Raw genomic sequence first — 17,734 nt, forward strand, 5'->3', positions numbered from 1 at the left:
AACCACAGAGCAACCTTGCAGCACAAATATTGTATTTTGTACACTTTGCATTCATTTGATGACTTTGCAGATTTGTTTTTACTAAAACTAACTATTGTTAACAAAAAGTATGATTAGATAAACTTTATTGATCCTGAAGCAGATAATAAAGTAGATCAATCACCTTTACCAGCTGGAACACATGAAAGCATCAGGAAAGAATCCAGTAATCAACATTAGTTTGAGTACCGGTACTTTTAAGACTTTAAGCATATTTTGATGCTTTTGTACTTTTACTTAAGTGAACATATTTAAGCAATACTTTAACAGAAGTGCAAAATCTAAGGACGAATCTAATGCTGCATGAGCTGAAACCTGCTGTCACAAGTAGCTTTATAGTGGATTTCACAGGATCACATCCCTACATTTGGCAGCCACGACTTCTATAACATCTGTTTGTGTAGATTTATTATAGTTGGCAGCATTTACTGTCAACACGCCCACAAAGCTTCTGCAGCAGGTCGAGTTTTGAATGAGAGTTTGTTTGTTGATGGATGGATATCCGGGACGACGAATTCAGCCTATCAAGAATCTGGATCTCTAACAAGTCAACGCATGAAACAGGAAAAAAGCAAATCAAAGCAGAACCTTTTGCAGCAGTGATTACAGAAGCTAGTTCTCATGCTGCAGATAAACCTGAATGACATTAAGAATGTTGACACAGTTGGGGTTTTTTTTAAAGTTTTTTTTTTTTTAATACATTCTGCTACAACAGGAATACATTGACTTTATGAGCAAAGAGCAGAGAGGAGCTCAAAGGGAATTATGTGTCATTTGATATTCTTGTTGGGAAACGAAAATACAACAACTACAGTCAAGGAAGCAGCTCAGCTATTGATTGTTTTGCATTCAGATATATTATTTCTTGAGGTGTATTACACTAAGCGCTGCACTCTCAGCCAGTGCTCACAGCCAAAAGCGTTGGCGCTCCGCTGTTGTAACTCATTTTTTTGCAGTGCTCCAGCCTGTTTGTTGTCATTTCCTGGAACAAGAGAAAAGCACATGCATCATTTGCCTGCAGAAAACACGCAACGGCACAAATGCTTCTTTATTCTTTCCAGCTCTGAGTTAAAGCACTTTTCCAACACATCAGGTTTTTATTAATTTCAGCTTACAAGCCTTCTGAGAAGAAAGAGTGATTTTATGCAACACAGAGGCTGCAGTTTGTTTGGTTCACATGTCCACGTGGAAAATAATGTGTTAGAAAAGACACCAAGAGGAACAAAACAAAGACTAGCAGATTCTAAAAATGCCATAAAATGTAAACTTTAATCACAAACTATTGATTCTGAAATTGGGTGATGTGTACATAAACATTAAACGTTGGAAGTAAACCAACAGGTTTGCAAATGAGGCAGAAAATGAGGTTCAAAGTTTACCAGAAACCCAAAACTAAACGTCTGTATTACTAGAACAACTGTGTGTATTTTATACTATCCAAAATCTTCACAAGTAGCCGATCTAAAAGGCTAAAAATTAGAACAGATGAGATTACCTCGGTGAGTCTCGGTCTCTGGATGCAGTGGACGTACGGTTTGGGACTGGTCTCGATCTCCTCTGCTACTGTTTTGTAGCAAACTGCACAATCCATCAGCGGCTGTGAAGGCACAAACATCAAGAACATGAGGATGCTGCAGGGTTTTTTTTTTTTTGGATAGATGTGAAGTTAAGGCTTCTGTCTTTGCTCACTCGGTCGTTCCTGAAGGGACATCTCTGAGGGTTGGACTCCGTCGTTCCTTTGGCACACCTGGTGGGCTTCAGGAGAAAGTGGAGGTAGACGTATTTCACATCGAAGCCGGCCTGCAGAGGAGCAGAGAGGAAAATTAGAGTTAAGTAAAGTCATTTAAAACAACACAAGTGCTTTCTAACAGAGAAATGAGATGAATGTTACAAATGAACCTAAATGAATGAATAACACATACAACAATACAATAAACTATTTGTGCAGCTTGAAGGCAGTGTGAACACATTTTCGGATTTTTAAACATAATTATGCTTCTTTGTAAATTGATTAAAGATGCACCAGAGAAGAGTTTAATGTAAATGTCAGAGTGAAGCATAAAGATGGGCTGAAACCGAGAGAAGCTGGAGACTCTAGAGGTTAAAGAGCCTTCGGTAACGTTAAAAAGCTTTTTGTATTTATTATTTAAGTATCTTGAAGGAGGAATAAGAAAAAGGTCAGTGAATTAAAACAATCAGCAATGCCTTACTTCTACATTTCCAAACCATTTTCTAATCATTTCCAAATCTTTTACCCACTCACAGCCAGTCACCGTGTTATTTGTGCATAAAAGTGAAAATATGCAGAATCAAATGAACTCTGTGTGAATATTTTTTTGGCTTTGAATGAAGAATCTGTTGAGAAAACATTTAGTTAAAACACTGCATAAATTAATTTGGCTTAAAAACATGGTCATAACATAGGACACTGTTGTTAAAATGCAATAAAATCCAAAGCAGTGGGTGATTTTGTTTGCATTTAATGTGTAATTTAAGGTAAATTAGACACATTGATGGGGTTTGGAATATTTCTTTTTTTTTTTAAATTCTATATCGTATTTTTCTGCAATAATATACACAGCACATGCAGTATTTGGAAATATATTTATATGAATTGACAGTGTTGTCTGAGCCGAGGAGTGAAACAGTTTCCTCATAATTCAGTGATGAAGGTTTTTCAGACGAAGTCATTCGATATAAAAGCGTAAATGCTGCCAGTTTCCTCGTCAGGTTGACGTCAGAGTGTGGAGGCAGGAGGGAACTTGTTCTTATCAGGAATTTCTTTTGGCAAAACCAAACACTGCTGAAAACATTTTGACCTTTGAGAATTCAAAGTGCGCTTGACTCAGAACAGATGTCAAAACAAGCACAAACAAGTGCGAATCCCCTGCAGGCAGAGAGTGAACGCCAAACTTCTACCGTGAAGGTAAAAGGTGAACAGTTTTAAACAGTTTTTTTTTTTTTTTTTTTTTTTAAATTATTTACTGATATCTTACAAGACTCTTTATGGTTTTGGTAAATTAGAGATAACAGGCAAAATTACAGGAAAAAATGATTAATTTGCTTGTTAACTATAAATAAATAAATACAATTAAATAAAAAAAAACACCAAAAACAAAAAAACGAGAAATATCTATTTTTTACAAATAATGATTTGTTCTTTTTGTCACTATTTTTTTTTTTTTTTAGATAAGTCTGTAAAAATGTAACAATTTTACAGATATTTGTTGTTATTTGAAAGAAAAACTGTATATTTTAAGAATTAAGAAATGCTACATATAATTAAAACTGGTATTTAACCAGCTTTCTCTAATAATTGCAGATGATATCTTGTAAAATCTGAGAAAAAAATAGTAAAATAGTAATTTGTTCTTCTACAATGTGTGACAGTAAAGTAAAGTTGTTGGGGTTTTTTTTAGTGTGATTTTTACAACTTTTTAGATAATTGTAGGAATTGTAGAGACACTGCTACATGATTGTAATGGTTATGTCATTGTTAAACAACACTAAATCTAAAAAAATGTCATCAAATTCAGTATTCAGGCCAAGAAGTCAAAAAGCTCTTTACCTCGATCTCTGACTTCTGTAGTCTTCTCAAGAAGCGGAAATGGTGTTGAACCCCGGCGTGGAGGTGGAGTTGCTTCAGAGCCAGATCTACTCCTTTCGTGTCCTGATCAAGCAGCTCATTATTGGGATCCTGGGCCTCGGCTGAAATCAGCACAGCTGCAGCAGAAACCAGAAACAGCAGCAGCGCAGCCATCTTCCTCCGAGTGTGTGAACTGAGCGCCTGAGCTCAGAGTCTGAACTACCCTCCTCCTCCTCCTGCAGGATCTATGCTCACATCCAAAACAAGTCCTATTATGGCTGCGGGAGCGACAAGTGAAACCAAACTCACAGACACGGCTGTTTACTTTGAATCCCCCGGTTTCCAGTAACTCACCAGGGGGCACAGATCAAATCTTGTCTGAGGAAAACACACTCTCAGTGGGGACTTCTCACAGAGGAAACAGTTGCCAAAGTGGAATTACTCATATCCCTGAACGTTATTACAAAGGAGGCTTAGTAATCCCAAATCCTGGAAACAGGCCCAACATGCAGTGAAAAGCCTCCAGGCTCAGGACAAACATAAAGGTCAGCGGTGATCAGCGGGTGAATGGACCTGTTGGGCTTCGCTTCATCGGTTCCCTTGTTGTTGCATTAACAGTAAGTGGGTCACTTATACAAACTGGGAATAAAGTGTATGTGGTGGTTAAAGAAACAGTTTATTCCTGCACGATAGGAGCTCAGGCAGTAAGAGCTGCTAAGATCCACCAAGACAAACAACTTGAACATACAGGCCAGAGGAAATGGTGGGAGATAGAAACCAGTTACTTTAGTGACAAGCACAGAAGATATATCACAAAAAGTGCATTAAAGGAACATTTCAGGTCTTTCACTGAAGTAAAAGTACCCATACAGCAAGTTGAAACATATTCCATTACAAGTAGAAGTCCTGGATGAAAAGTGCCACTTAAACAAGAACAATATTAACTAAAAAATAAAAGTATTAGAGTGAAAGTATTGGTCTGGCTGTTAATAATAAAGCATCAGCGTGTCTGCAGCGTGTTAGCGTCGTAGCTGCTGCAGGTTTGAACTACTTTACAAAATGCTTAATATCCAGGAAAGATAAAAATGTTTCTCAGTGCTTGGACTTTTCTCTAATCTTTGATTTCTGCTGAGATATTAGATCCTGTGAACATCTACAGAAATGAAATCATGTGAGAAGTTTAGAGAAGAATCATGATTTGCTGACTCTGATAACATCTGATATGTGACTCAGCTACGCACTCATTTTTGGAAAAAACCCAGAAGGTTGGAAAGATTTCATCTTTAACCACTTTAAAAGCTTGTCATGTTTTCCAAACGTGTACAAACATCATCTTAAAAGAAACTAAAGCTGACAGATGATTGATGGAAAAGTTCAAAATCTCCCTCTGAGTGGAGAGGAAGTAGAAAGCAGCACAAACTGTGAATGTTCTGGTGAAATACAAGCACCTCGAAACCGCAATTAAGCACAGTGCTTGGATATGTGTACTTATGTATGATACATGGCTGCTTTCAAGATTAATTCCATGATTTATAAACCAGGCTTCAGCTTCTTCGGAAGGGCCACAAGAGGAAACTAAGGTGTGAAATGAAATGAAATGAAAAGAATGAAATAAAATGAAAAATACTTCATTTATCCCAGAAGGGAAATTCAATATTGTAAAAGCTCACTTTAAAAAAAAAATCAATATAACATATATTTCATACAACAACAATAATAATAATCATTCAGTCAGTCAATTGTCAGTCAGTCAGATTTGTTCTTCAAGGACATGAAATACTGGACATGACATAATAAATAAAGAAAATCAGATAACTCCATCTTCACAAACCTTCAGAAAACCCACTTTTCCATCGTCTACTTGAAACAACATCAATCAAACTTAAGTTATCTCTATTTCTATCAAGTCATTTCTACTCAGTCAAATCCACTCAACTTCAGGTTGATTGACATTATCTCAAGCAAACAACAACAAAAAAAGTATTCTGAAAATCTACAAAAATGGAGTTATCTGTTTTTGCAAATTAACTCTTCAAATCCTGTATAAACTGTATACTGAGTAAACACGCAGCATGTAGGAGCATAAGACGCGCAGATTGTTTCATTATTTTGTTAAATTTAGGTCTAAATCACTACAAAAGTGCATCTTATGTCTGGAAATCATCTAGTGACTCTCCTCCTCTCAGTGTTTCCCTTCAGGACGGTCCTGACTTTCACTTTAGGAGACACAGAGCTGCATTGTTCCCCAGAATCTATTAAAGCGCATCAATGAGCCTCGTTGTCACTCTGGATCACACGGTCCTGCATTATTACGACGACTTTTATTAGAGGCAACCAGAAAAACAAACGTGTTAATCCTCAGGTCAACACGGTCTGTAACGAACCTTCTACTGTTTGAGGGACATTTGATGAAAACTACAGCGTCAGAAAAATACTTTTTGAAATAGGAAATACAGTCGTCCTCACATGTATTCATACCCTCCCATTAAAGAAGGAAAAAAACAGCTGTCACTAAAATAAGCTGAAATTGACAAAAGTAATAATAAATACAACTTTTAAATTGTGGTTCGGCAGAAAAAAAAACTAAACAAGCATGATGGGAATCGTAAGCTAATATTTAGTTGAACAACCCTTTGAGCCAATCACTACAATCAAGTGTTTTCTGTAACTCTCAATCAGACTTCTGCACCTGTTGACAGGTGTTTTGTCCAGGACGTGTTTTTTTTTTTTTTTTTTTTTTTTTTTTTTTTTTTTAATTATTCTTTTCAACCACAATTCAAAAGCAATGTGTTATTTCGCTAAATTGTAATTTAGCAAATTTTTATTTATTATTACTTTGTTCAGTTTCTAGTTATTTGAGTGACTATTGTGAGTTTTGCCTTTTCTTTAATGGAAGGGGATGAATACATTTGAGGACGACTGTATATAGAGCAGAGAGACAGCTGCTCAAATGAATAGTTTAGTCTTTTTATGGTAAAAAAATTAGATCAAAATAGACAACCCATACCAATAACATGCTTCACACATAACACTTGATTGTTAACAAAGTGCAGCTTTATTATTTCGCCAAACAAATCTCAGAATAAGAGACACCAACGTCTTATTTAAATGCACCAAACTGATGATGCTGCAGAGAGAAAAACATGTGAGCGAGGCGCACGTTAACAAGAACTTAGTACCAACAAGCCTTTAAAAAGCAACATGATGGAAATGCATCACTTATTTCCCCTCGATGCCAGAAGAGTTGGAGTTCCGCTGTTGTATCCCAGATTGTTGCAGTGCTCCACTCTGGTCGTCTTCATGTCCTGTAATGCAGAAAAACACAGTCAGAAGTGTGTTGCAGTTTGACTTCGACTGAGGTGAAAAGTGCCGCAGACTGACCTCTGTGAGAGCCGGTTTGTGGACGCAGTGGACGTACGGTTTGGGCTCTTGTTCGATTTCTCCTCTGAAGGTTTTGTAACAGACGGCGCAGTCTATCAGCGGCTGCATGGATGCACACAAACAGAGCAGCACAGGCAAGTTAAAGCAGGTCCTCACATTCCTCACGCCTGAGCTCAGGAAGAAGGAGAACTCACCCTGTCGTTTCTAAACTGACACGCTGACGAGTCCACCGTCCCTTTCTGGCACTTGGTGGCTTTAAGGTAGAAGTGATGGTAGATGTAAGTCACATCGAAACCAGGCTGAGGAGACAGAAAACGGTTCACTTGAGGAGTTTCCCTTCACATTGTTGCACAGTTTGGGCTTTTCCCCAAGGTTTTGGTCACAGCAAATCACAGGAAATGATTCAGAAACAGGTGATGAACACTACCAGGAGCAGACGTGCTGTACTGTACCTCGATGTCTGACTGCGCGAGGCTTCTGAAGAAGAGGAAATGATGCTGGATTCCTGCGTGAGAGTCGAGCTTCTCCAGGGCCAGATCCACTCCTTTCTTGTAGGTGTCGGAAAGTTTATCGTAAGCCTCATTTGCATCAGAGCCAAAGAGCAAAGCTCCAGCGCTGAGCAGCCACAGCAGCAGTGCAGCCATCTTCCTCCCTGAGCCTGGAAGACTAACGGGAAAGTGCAGCGACGGACCTCCCACCCTGTGCTGCTCGTCCTGAACAGAAAAGAACATCCAGCCCTCTTTTCAGCCAGAGAAAGGAAAGAAACAGAGACTATTAGTCAGTTTGATCTCGCCTCAGTCTCATATACTAACAAATATCAACATCTTCCAGCTTACCTTTATCACTATTATCTCATTCTAAAAATAATATAATTGCATCTACCCTTTATTTTATTAATGTTGTATATTTTATTTTACAGATTGTTCCCGTTTTGTTAAACAAAATCAAATCACAGAAACAATTTATTTACATGTTCACTGGAAAAAAAAGTAAATAATGTCCACATTTAAGGAAAAAAAAAGTAATTCATTCTTTACATTTGATTAGAAAATAACATAATTTTCACAGTATTTAAATAAAAAACATTATTTTGCAGGTTTTTGCTGTTATTTCAAAGAAAAATTGTTAAAATGAGGGAGTGAAAATTGGTAAATAATTCATTTTAACTGCAACTTCACAGATTTTTCATGTTTTGTTAAATAACATTTGATTACTAGTAAAAAAAAAAAATTAAATAAAAAGATTTCTCTAGCAACATGCGCGAGATTTGTAGTTTTTAACTGATCTCAGTGAACTTTGTTTCAGACATTTATATCCCAACCTGGAAGAATTTAATCGCTTTATTTTTTACTTTGTTCACATCCATTAGTGCAGCACTAATGGCTGTGTTATTGGATGCTTACATATTTTAACATTCAAACAAATGTCAGAATGATACCTAAACTAAACAGCAGCTTGTAAAAATTATTTTTTTTTTGTTCAGTACTGCCTCCGGATTTGTTTTAATGCTCACGTTCAGTCTTTTTAAAGTTTGACATTCTCCTGCTATGTTCCTTGTATGAACTGAGATCTGCTCTGTCCTCCTCAGAGTTGTTTCACATGAAAAATACGACAAAACCAACATATAAATAGAAAATATCTTTTATTTGTCATCAATATTTGAACCATTAATGTACAAGGGAACATCAGCAACAGCCTCTCTGGCTTTGTATTGCTTTTGAAATGGATCACATATTTTATCAGCATTTCATGATGTTGACAGATTTGTGGACATACACAGGCTAACCTTCACTCCATTCACAGGCACAATAAGCAGACACAAGATAAACACTGAACTCCGCTGCCCACTTGTTATCAATATCTCCTTCACTGTCGTGGCCTTGGTGCAGCCAAGTGTGTGTGTACATCTAAAAACAAGTGAGATGCCCCAAATAAGTCTTCATAAACAGCAATGATGCCAGATATTGCAACAGATAAATAATAGAGATGTTTGATTCATGAGTGTCTCAAAAGTGCAAACTATTGCAACGTGTGCCGTCCTTACAAACACAGAAGACACTTGTAGCTGATCACTTCGTGGTCCCACAGGCACTTGAGATTTCGTGCAACTTTGTGACACCAAACAGGCACAAGATCACAGTCAGTCAGGCTGAGACGGGAAAAGTAGTGTCTAAAATGCATCCGTGAGAGTAACAGAGGACCGAGAATTTAAGATATTTGACACAGTCAAAGCTTTAACCAATCCATGTCACACTGATGCAACATGACATAAAACTTAAAAAAAAAAAAAGAACATATAAAAGCCTTCCCTCTCAGCAATGCATGAATATTGAGATTGTCTACACAGCTTGTGTGGAATTTTGGTCGACCGAGTTGACGTGCGTATGAGTGAAATATTTAAACTATTAGTCAATGCCAAAAAAATAAAGGAAAACAGCGATTAAAATAAAAAACGTGCACAAAGAAAATGTGTCAATTTAGGCTGAAGCTCCTTCATAAACAACAGCTAGGAGATATGAGATGACTGAACTGCAGCTTATTGTTCTGATCATTAAACTATTTACACAAGACATTTGGCACTTGGACAAAGAACCTAATAAATTACAGCAATTCCCATAAACCAACCACACCAAGTGAGACCTCAGAACAAACTACATTAGTACTTTAGTGCCCTAAACATTAGCGTGGAGACATTTAGAGTATATTCAATATGCCACTGTGTTATTTTCTACAAAATAAGTGTTTTTATGAAGAGAAACTGGATATTATGGCATTAGTGTAAAGAGAAATTGCATTTCTGTATTTTTTTGGTACATCAACAGTCCTGCAAAATCTCCCTCTGCTGGTTATCTTAGTTCATTGCAGGTACACAATTTGACATCAAAAGCCCAACTATTATCTGCATTTGAGCAACAAGAAATGAATGGTTAAGGAAGGACAGGCTAAAACAAAAAATCAATCACGGATCATTTAAGAAGCGACCTAAGGCAACACTAAGAGGATAAAATGATTACATATAATACAGTCATTGTTCAGATTTGGTATTTTAAAAAAGTGCTACGAGCTTCGCGTCTCAGGTAAAGTGATCAGCTGTCTAAAATAAGACAGAATGAGGAAAAAATAAAAACACCGCTCAGTATACCTTTTTGTTTCCTTCATAAGGCGCTTGGTGAGGTTAAAATGTGAAGAAAAAGAAGAACTCGAATAGCAATAATTCAGCTTGTTAATATAAAGGAATGTATCCTATATATCCTCCACATATTCAATGTGAATCAGAGCAACTTTTCAAGGCTAAAAATGAATCAGTCTTGCAAATCTAGCTACTGCTATTAAATTTTTGAGCTCGAGATCGCATCATTTGATTTGGAATCTCTTGTCCCCCGAATAAATGTTTTAAAAAAAAAGTTTGATTGAGCAAATGCGAACAAACTCCTCATTTTTTTTTGAGCAAGTGGCAGAGAAGCTACTTAAATAGTGATCAAAAAGCAACCAGACCTCCGGCGGTGCACAGATTTTTTTTAAACGAGTGTTTCAAGTTTGAAAGGAGTCCGTCGCAGAACTCTCATTGGTTGTGACTGACAGGTTTTGGTGTCGGCTCAGAGGAGTTAAGTGGTAAAACGAGGGTTTGTTGTTGGTTAAACAGGCATGTGCATCTCAGAGTACTCATCGTGACCGTCGCGCTCGTCCAGCTTCGGCTCTGCATCGTCTGCATCCAGCTGCAAGAGGGAGAGAGACGTCAGGATCAGAAATGACAAGAAGCTCCGTTTTCTTTAAGAATGTCTCCTTTGATAAATAAAAATATATCACTACTATAACAAACATTTTCTCAGAGGACAAAAATACTCTTTAACTTAGAGAAATGTGTGAAGTAACTGAGTTTTCTACCTAATTTTCTGTCTGTCTACTGCAATTCACTACATTTCCCAGAATGCTTCCCCATGACAGCTAATTTGGTACAAAGCACTAGAAATTAGCTCCTTTACACCAAAAACAACTGCGAAAATATCTGTCGACAGCAGATTGTAAATATTTGATTTGTCAGTGTGTTTAAATATGTGGTGTGGATTCTTCCAGTTTTTATCTTTACTGTTAATACAATTAAATGTCAAAACTTCACCAAACCAACTAAATCAAACCTAAATTTACTATAAAATAAACATAAAACTCCTAAAAACTAAAGGTAAATAAGCTGCTAATGAGATTTAACGCAATCGTTTCGCAGCGCTATTTCCACGTCTTCAAGATAATCATGAACTTTTCTTCTTCATTCCAGTTTTCGCAAAATTTTTTGGGGAAAAAAAAAGGGACAAAATTACATAAAATTTGTAAATAAAACTTGGAATTTATCCATCAATGGCAATATATTAAATAATAATGTTAAAGGAGCATTAAAATCAATGTATCCTAAGCTGCAATTCATTTAATCCTAACAAAGCATCAATGTAAATCCACATATATAATTAAATTTTATGCAAGTGTGTACATGTCTCTTCTCCTTTCTTGCTGAATTATCATAGTCAGTAAATCTGCTAATAACAAAACACCAGAATTTAAAAACTTCCTTCATTAATACTCTTCTCTTTTTGGACAAACTGCTGTGCCTGCTGCGCCCCCCACTGGTTAAACTTACACAGGCCATCTCTCTGACGGAGAAGATGCGTCGCAGCACGAACATCTTGACGGGGACGGTGAGGATGAGGACGAAGGGGAACGCCAGAGACGCCTGGGTGGACATGACGGCCCACAGAACGGCCAGACACACCACCTGGATGCAGGTGAAGAGATGCATGCGCAGAGTTCGGACCTGGAAGAAGCAAAAGACATTAGAAAGAAAATTAGACCAAGACAGGTGCAATAATGAGTGTTTATCTCAGTCATAAAGACATGAGAGTGCTGCCAGTTTAAATCTTGTAATGCTGTTTTAAGGAGAAACGTTATGGTTCACGACAGTTTTTTTCCCCACTAAAAGTCATATTAACTGGTCAGTCTATACTCACTTAAATCAATGACTTTGACTAAACCACTACACGGGTCATCAAAAGATTCATTAATGCTTAAATTAATTACAGCACTTATAGTTAGATATGTTTCATTCCTGAATGTTCAAAAAAATTCACATATTTCAAACTATTTTTTAATTCGATGACCATTTTACTGATTAAACCACAACATGGTTCATCAAAAGATTAATTCATACCTAAATTAGTTGAAGCCCTCATAGTTCCATAGGTTTTATGACACAAATTCAACACATTTCGAAGAATCCTGACAGTAATTTTTGATTTATTGCTGCTACAAAGAAGCACCTGCAACTTTTTTAGATTACATTTTTCATTCTCTGACTGAAGGACAGTGGGATTTTTATCAGAGCTACACTGTTTATTCTAGGTATGGTTACTTCCACTTGAAATCTCCATTACTTTGTGCAAAAATACACGTCTTTTCAGCCTAAATCGTAACATCTCGGTCCGCTTACCTTGCGTACGTAGGTGTGGTCGGGGTGGTACTTCGGCGGCATGAGGAGCAACATCATCCGCTCCGTCAGCTGGATGCCGTTGAGCGACATCACACCCATGTAGAGGAAGATACCGAACAGAACGGCCAGCGGGATCTGACGCAGCAGGTCGCCGATCACAATGGACATGCCTGGACACGATAACATGAGAAAAATGGGGTTTTGCAGGAAATTAAAAGTAGAAGATTCAATCAGGACAGAGGCAATAAAGGAGGAAAGAGGTGATGTTTACTGTGTGACACTCACCGACCAGGATGGCCACCAGGAGCCCGGTGACTCTCTGCTCCTTCACCTCCTGGATGCGAGGCTTGTCTCCGGGGGCGACGGCTTTGCTCATGACTGTGAGGGCGTTGACGTGGGTCACTGAGCGAACTGTGGCGGCGGCCATCCACGGAAGGCCGAACAGGGCCGAGCTGCCGCCCAGAACCACGATCAGCAGCAGGTCCAGGTGGAAACCAGAACCTTTCACCAGCATCCGTTCCTTCTTACTGACGATCAGGCTACAGGGAAAAAAACATAGATGTGAACAACAGAAGAGGTTCTACTTTGAGAAGCAAACACTGACTTTAGTAGCCATAGATTTCTTTTTCCTAACTTTAGCTTATTTTAGGCGTAATGCATGCAGCATCTCTAAGATTAATGGCATCTTTAACATCCTTTTGTCCATTAAAATTGTATAAGACACAACTCAGAAATTCACAATTTTGCATCTCACAGTGATACAGACGAGAAAACATCCCAATATTCTTGAGCCAACAACAAGGATAATAATTAGCTCCAGTTTAGATTGTGTCTGATATTAAAGCATCAGCAAAATATTGTCTGACTGACATGTTTACAGGGTTGTTCCAGCTCAGAATGCTTTTGGAGGGAGATGACACATAATAGTAATCGTGATGAGAGTCTGTTCTGGCAGAAATCTACACATTTTTCTGTTATTTCTGACCCTTTAACAAACCAACTCTACTATGCTTGAATAAATCAAACCCTACCAAACGAAACTGGTTCAAATCTTTAAAAAAAAAAGTGTATTCTCAATTAATGTTGAGCTGGTGATTCTCCTGTGGCATCAGCTTAAACAAACCTCTTTGGGATGCAAAAAATTCCTAAATGCAGGAAAACATTCTATGATTTTTCATCTCAAGTGTCTGCGTTGTTAATTTGCTATGTTGCTCTGGTGGAGTTTGATCTTATCTGAATCGAGTGTCTTAGGATGGATCGTCTTATCTAATGTGCAGATTGCAAAACAAGTCAATTTGGGATTTGGGGTTACAGAAATAGACTGACTTGACTGTTCATAAAATGAAGTAGTGCAGATATTATAGACAGAGGCATTCATTCTTTTTCATGACACAAGTGTGTTTGCCTCTGATGTAGCATCGTCTGCAAGAATAAAAAGTTTAGTGAACGATGCACTAACGTTAATCAAGGATTGCAATTTGATGTTAGAAACTTTTAAAATGTCGGCGGTGCTCACGTGGTGATCTGAGTCTCCATGAAGATGAGGATGAAGACTAGCAGAGCCGGCAGACAGCAGGCGAACATCATCCAGATGGGAAACGGTTTGTCGGTGCCCAGAGGACTGATGAACCAGCCACGCTTCTGAGGAGTCGTCACAGAGAATCCACTGGGAACGCTCAGTTTCTGGATTAAAGACAGAGACAGGACTCAGTACGACTCAGGTGATACAGACCTGTGCTTTTAATGAAAAATATATAATCCTCACCTGCGTGAATGTGTCCTGTATGCCGTAATCCACCAGAACCATGATGAGGATCGCAATTGGTACCCCAAAATCTCCAATAACCCTGCGGAACTAAACACCGGAGAAAAGGCAGAAGTGGCGATTTATATGAAGCAATATCAGAGAGATTTACAATTCTGAACCGCAGGTTATTTACAAGTTCACCAGAAGGTTCATTCAGTGGCTGTTCTGAAGCTTTTGGTCACATGATAAGACTGAAAAACTCCAAAACAGCTCCCAAAAAAAGCTTGATGTGAGACTTGTTTTGCTGCTACAACTCAGCTCACTGTGGAAGGAAGAGTAATCAATGGATGGAAGCAGGTTTACCAAAGTTAAATGTATTTTAAGTAGAGGTTTTTGAGTTACAACATATAAAAGGCATAGGATGCTAAAGTAGGAACACTGAGTGGACACTGCTCAAATGAATTAGAAAAAGACTGGAAGTTTTAAACCTGCCCTCCTGTTCTATCTTACTGATAAAATGACTCAAAGTTGAATCCTCACTGTCTTACCTTCACTTACTACTGAAACAAGAATCACAGCCAGGAGTAGCACCCCAAAACCTCCAGTGAACTCAAGCTGAGCTTAGCTTACCACTGCTATTGGCAATTAGATGACAAATCACAAGAGGAACAGATATTTTGGGAAACATGATACCACTTCCAACTCTATTTTACTGTTATTTATCATTCAGATGTTATTAGGATCAAATCTGTACGTCATTTCTTTGCTTCCAGACAGAGGGCTTAATGTTGTAGGACTTTATAGTGACTTTAGCTGCTCACCCTTCCAGGGAAGAAGGCACTGTTCTTGAACTTGCGCAGGTAGAAAGCAATGAAGAAGGTTCCAGCCATTAGAACCAGAGAGAGCAGCGCAGTGTTGGGCTCCCCTTGGACCTTCACCGTCACAGGCAGGGTGCTGTTGCTCAGCATGACTGTGATGTTTTCTGTAAAGGCGCCGTCGTTGGTGTCGTTGACGAGGGAGCAGCGTTGCAGCGGGTGATCCTTGAAAATCTGCACACAGAGGTTTTGTGTTGAAGCAAAGCATTTCACTACAAGGTTCAAATACACACACTTTGAGGTATTACAACCACCTTTTCTGGAAAATGAGATTAGCCCGTAGCCAAATGCCTTTCAAGTCGGTGCCATACAACTCTAAAAATAGCAAATCTTCCAAAATCATAAGCCTGGATCATAATTAAACTCTCAATCCATTTTACTTTCAAGCCCAATCAATCACAAAAGATTTCAGGTGCGCTTGTTAGAAAAACATACTCATTTCGACCCCGAGATCTGAACACCGTCCAAAGATTAGTCTGTTCGGTTTAGAGTCAGCGGCGCAAAACCCGCAGCATGCCAACAAAAACACTCTGTAATCAGGAGTTGTTATTTCAAGTCTCAGGTGTACCTTGACAAGCTTGAAGAAGGTCTCGCAGATGAAGATGAGGGAGATGAGGAAGGAGAAGATTTCCTGGGTGAAGCGGGAGACGAAGCGCACCAGGAAGCTGCCCTCGAAAGCCACGGTGACGATCACAATGATGATGAGCCAAAACCCGATCCAGACGCGGCCCGTCAGGTACTCTATGTCGTTTGATTTGCAGAACTGTGAGGAGAAAAATAGCTCAATAATTATGTTTCAACACGTTTTCACAGTGTAATCAGGGTGCAAAACTGTGACATCAGCCTTCCAAGTGCTAGCAGAAATGTTTTTGTTTCTCAAGTACTTTGGGGGACAATTTCTGGCTCAGCAGGTGACAGAATGGAAATGATATTTAACAGGGGAAGTTGTGGTTCATGATTTGATGTGCACTCTATTTTTCAGTTCGTTTTCTTTGTTACATTAGAAAAAACACAATGTTGCCAGCATTACTTTTTACTGTTCTATTCTAACCTTATTATAGCTCACTTATTTTATTTCAGTAATGTATCGTACTTCTATCTTCCTGCATTTATTAGGTCATGTCTTGTTGTTTTTTCTGAGCAATATCTGGCACAACAATTTCCTTCGAGATTTAGTAAGTTTTGTCTTATGGTCCCAAGCATTATTTTTCCAGGTACAGTTTGTATGAATCCAGAACTGCGTGTGTTGTAGGTTGTTTTTTTTATGCAGAGACACTCACAATAAGTGCATCAACTTACACTGTAAAAGGCTTCTTCAAAGACCAGCAGGGGTCCAGAGAAGCCGACGACCAGCAGCGGTTGAGCCCCGAGCAAACAGAACACCACGCCCTGCACTGCTGTCGACACAATCAGCTCAGAAACTCCAATCAGTCCCTCCGTCTTCTCACCTAACAACAGACGAGCACAACTCATTATCACCACAANATCAGTCCCTCCGTCTTCTCACCTAACAACAGACGAGCACAACTCATTATCACCACAACAAACACAGACAGGTTCATCAATGGGCTGTTAACGGAACCATCATTACAAAAACATGACCAGGACTTGACACACGAGGCGATAAACACGACAAACAGTAACTCAGCTCCTGCACAGACTCACCCAGCAGACCTCCGAACGTTATGGCCGGAGAGAGAGCAGCGAAGTAGATAAAGATAACAGCCGCCATGCACTGACTGTTCAGGGCGTCCTTGAAGTCGCTCAGGTACTTCGGGTAACGCCGCCGAACGTCTCGTATCAGCCCACCGAAGGGGCGTCCAGTTCGCTGTAGGGGGTCGTCTGACTTCTTCAAAGGTGTGAGGAGGGCCTCTGGGTGACGGGACAGAGCAGGTTGTTAATTACAACAACAGCAAGTCATGCAATATTTTCTGACTGAGTCAAGGAAAGATAAATAACTGATATGCATGGTTGCAAAGAAAGACCAGAAAAACTGGATGTTTTTTAGAATCCCACGACCAGCAGCAGTTGAGCCCCGAGCAAACGCATCACCCTTCACGTTCTCTGACTTGAAAGGAAATGCTCACCTTTCTCTTCAAAGCTTTTTGGCTCTTTGGCCGACAGTTTGACCCCTTGTTCCTCCCTCTTGCGCAGCATCTCTCTCTGGAAGCGAGCGACGGAGCGCAGCAGCTCGTCGTCTCCCATCTCTGACGGCGGCAGCACGATGCTGCAGTCCAGGAAGCTGTTGATGGCATTCAGCAGGTCCTGTCTGTCATCCGCCAGGTAGGCTGCCTCGTGGAATTGCTGGATGGTGACACAGACATAAATTAAATTAACCAATAAAATAATCATAAGTAGCAGCCTGGTTTGTATATTTTTTTCTAATCACTACAGTGGTTTATTACTAGTTTGCAGGCCTGCTTGCCAGTTTAAGTGGCAGCAATCAAATTTGTTTCACTCTCCTTCACAGACCAAGAGATAAAACGACACCTGACAGCACTAGCAGATAAGATAGTGTATGCAAAACAATACAGGAGACTTCGTGGTAATGCTCTGTGATAAAGTGAATGGGATACACACTGAATTAAATGGAAGAGGGCTGAGGATTTGTATCTAGTGTTCTAGTTCAT

At 39.1% G+C, this 17,734-nt stretch overlaps 1 protein-coding gene across 5 annotated transcripts in view; it reads right to left on the reverse strand.

Moving 5' to 3' along the window:
- Positions 1-8,631: 8,631 nt before the first annotated feature.
- Positions 8,632-17,734, reverse strand: part of slc4a2b (solute carrier family 4 member 2b) — a 49,979-nt gene continuing 40,876 nt past the window's right edge. For all 5 annotated transcript variants that reach the window (XM_008290311.1, XM_008290312.1, XM_008290314.1 and 2 more), the window contains 11 exons: positions 17,192-17,408; positions 16,770-16,976; positions 16,404-16,552; positions 15,673-15,867; positions 15,051-15,278; positions 14,248-14,337; positions 13,999-14,165; positions 12,768-13,021; positions 12,483-12,652; positions 11,637-11,810; positions 8,632-10,722 (listed from right to left, as the gene is read on the reverse strand). In XM_008290311.1, coding sequence (XP_008288533.1) covers positions 10,642-10,722; positions 11,637-11,810; positions 12,483-12,652; positions 12,768-13,021; positions 13,999-14,165; positions 14,248-14,337; positions 15,051-15,278; positions 15,673-15,867; positions 16,404-16,552; positions 16,770-16,976; positions 17,192-17,408 — 1,932 coding nt within the window. In that variant the 3' untranslated portion in view covers positions 8,632-10,641. The remainder of the gene's footprint in view (positions 10,723-11,636; positions 11,811-12,482; positions 12,653-12,767; positions 13,022-13,998; positions 14,166-14,247; positions 14,338-15,050; positions 15,279-15,672; positions 15,868-16,403; positions 16,553-16,769; positions 16,977-17,191; positions 17,409-17,734) is intronic.

The sequence above is a fragment of the Stegastes partitus genome, unplaced genomic scaffold, assembly GCF_000690725.1.
Source record: "Stegastes partitus isolate 25-593 unplaced genomic scaffold, Stegastes_partitus-1.0.2 Scaffold666, whole genome shotgun sequence".
NCBI lineage: Eukaryota > Metazoa > Chordata > Actinopteri > Pomacentridae > Stegastes > Stegastes partitus.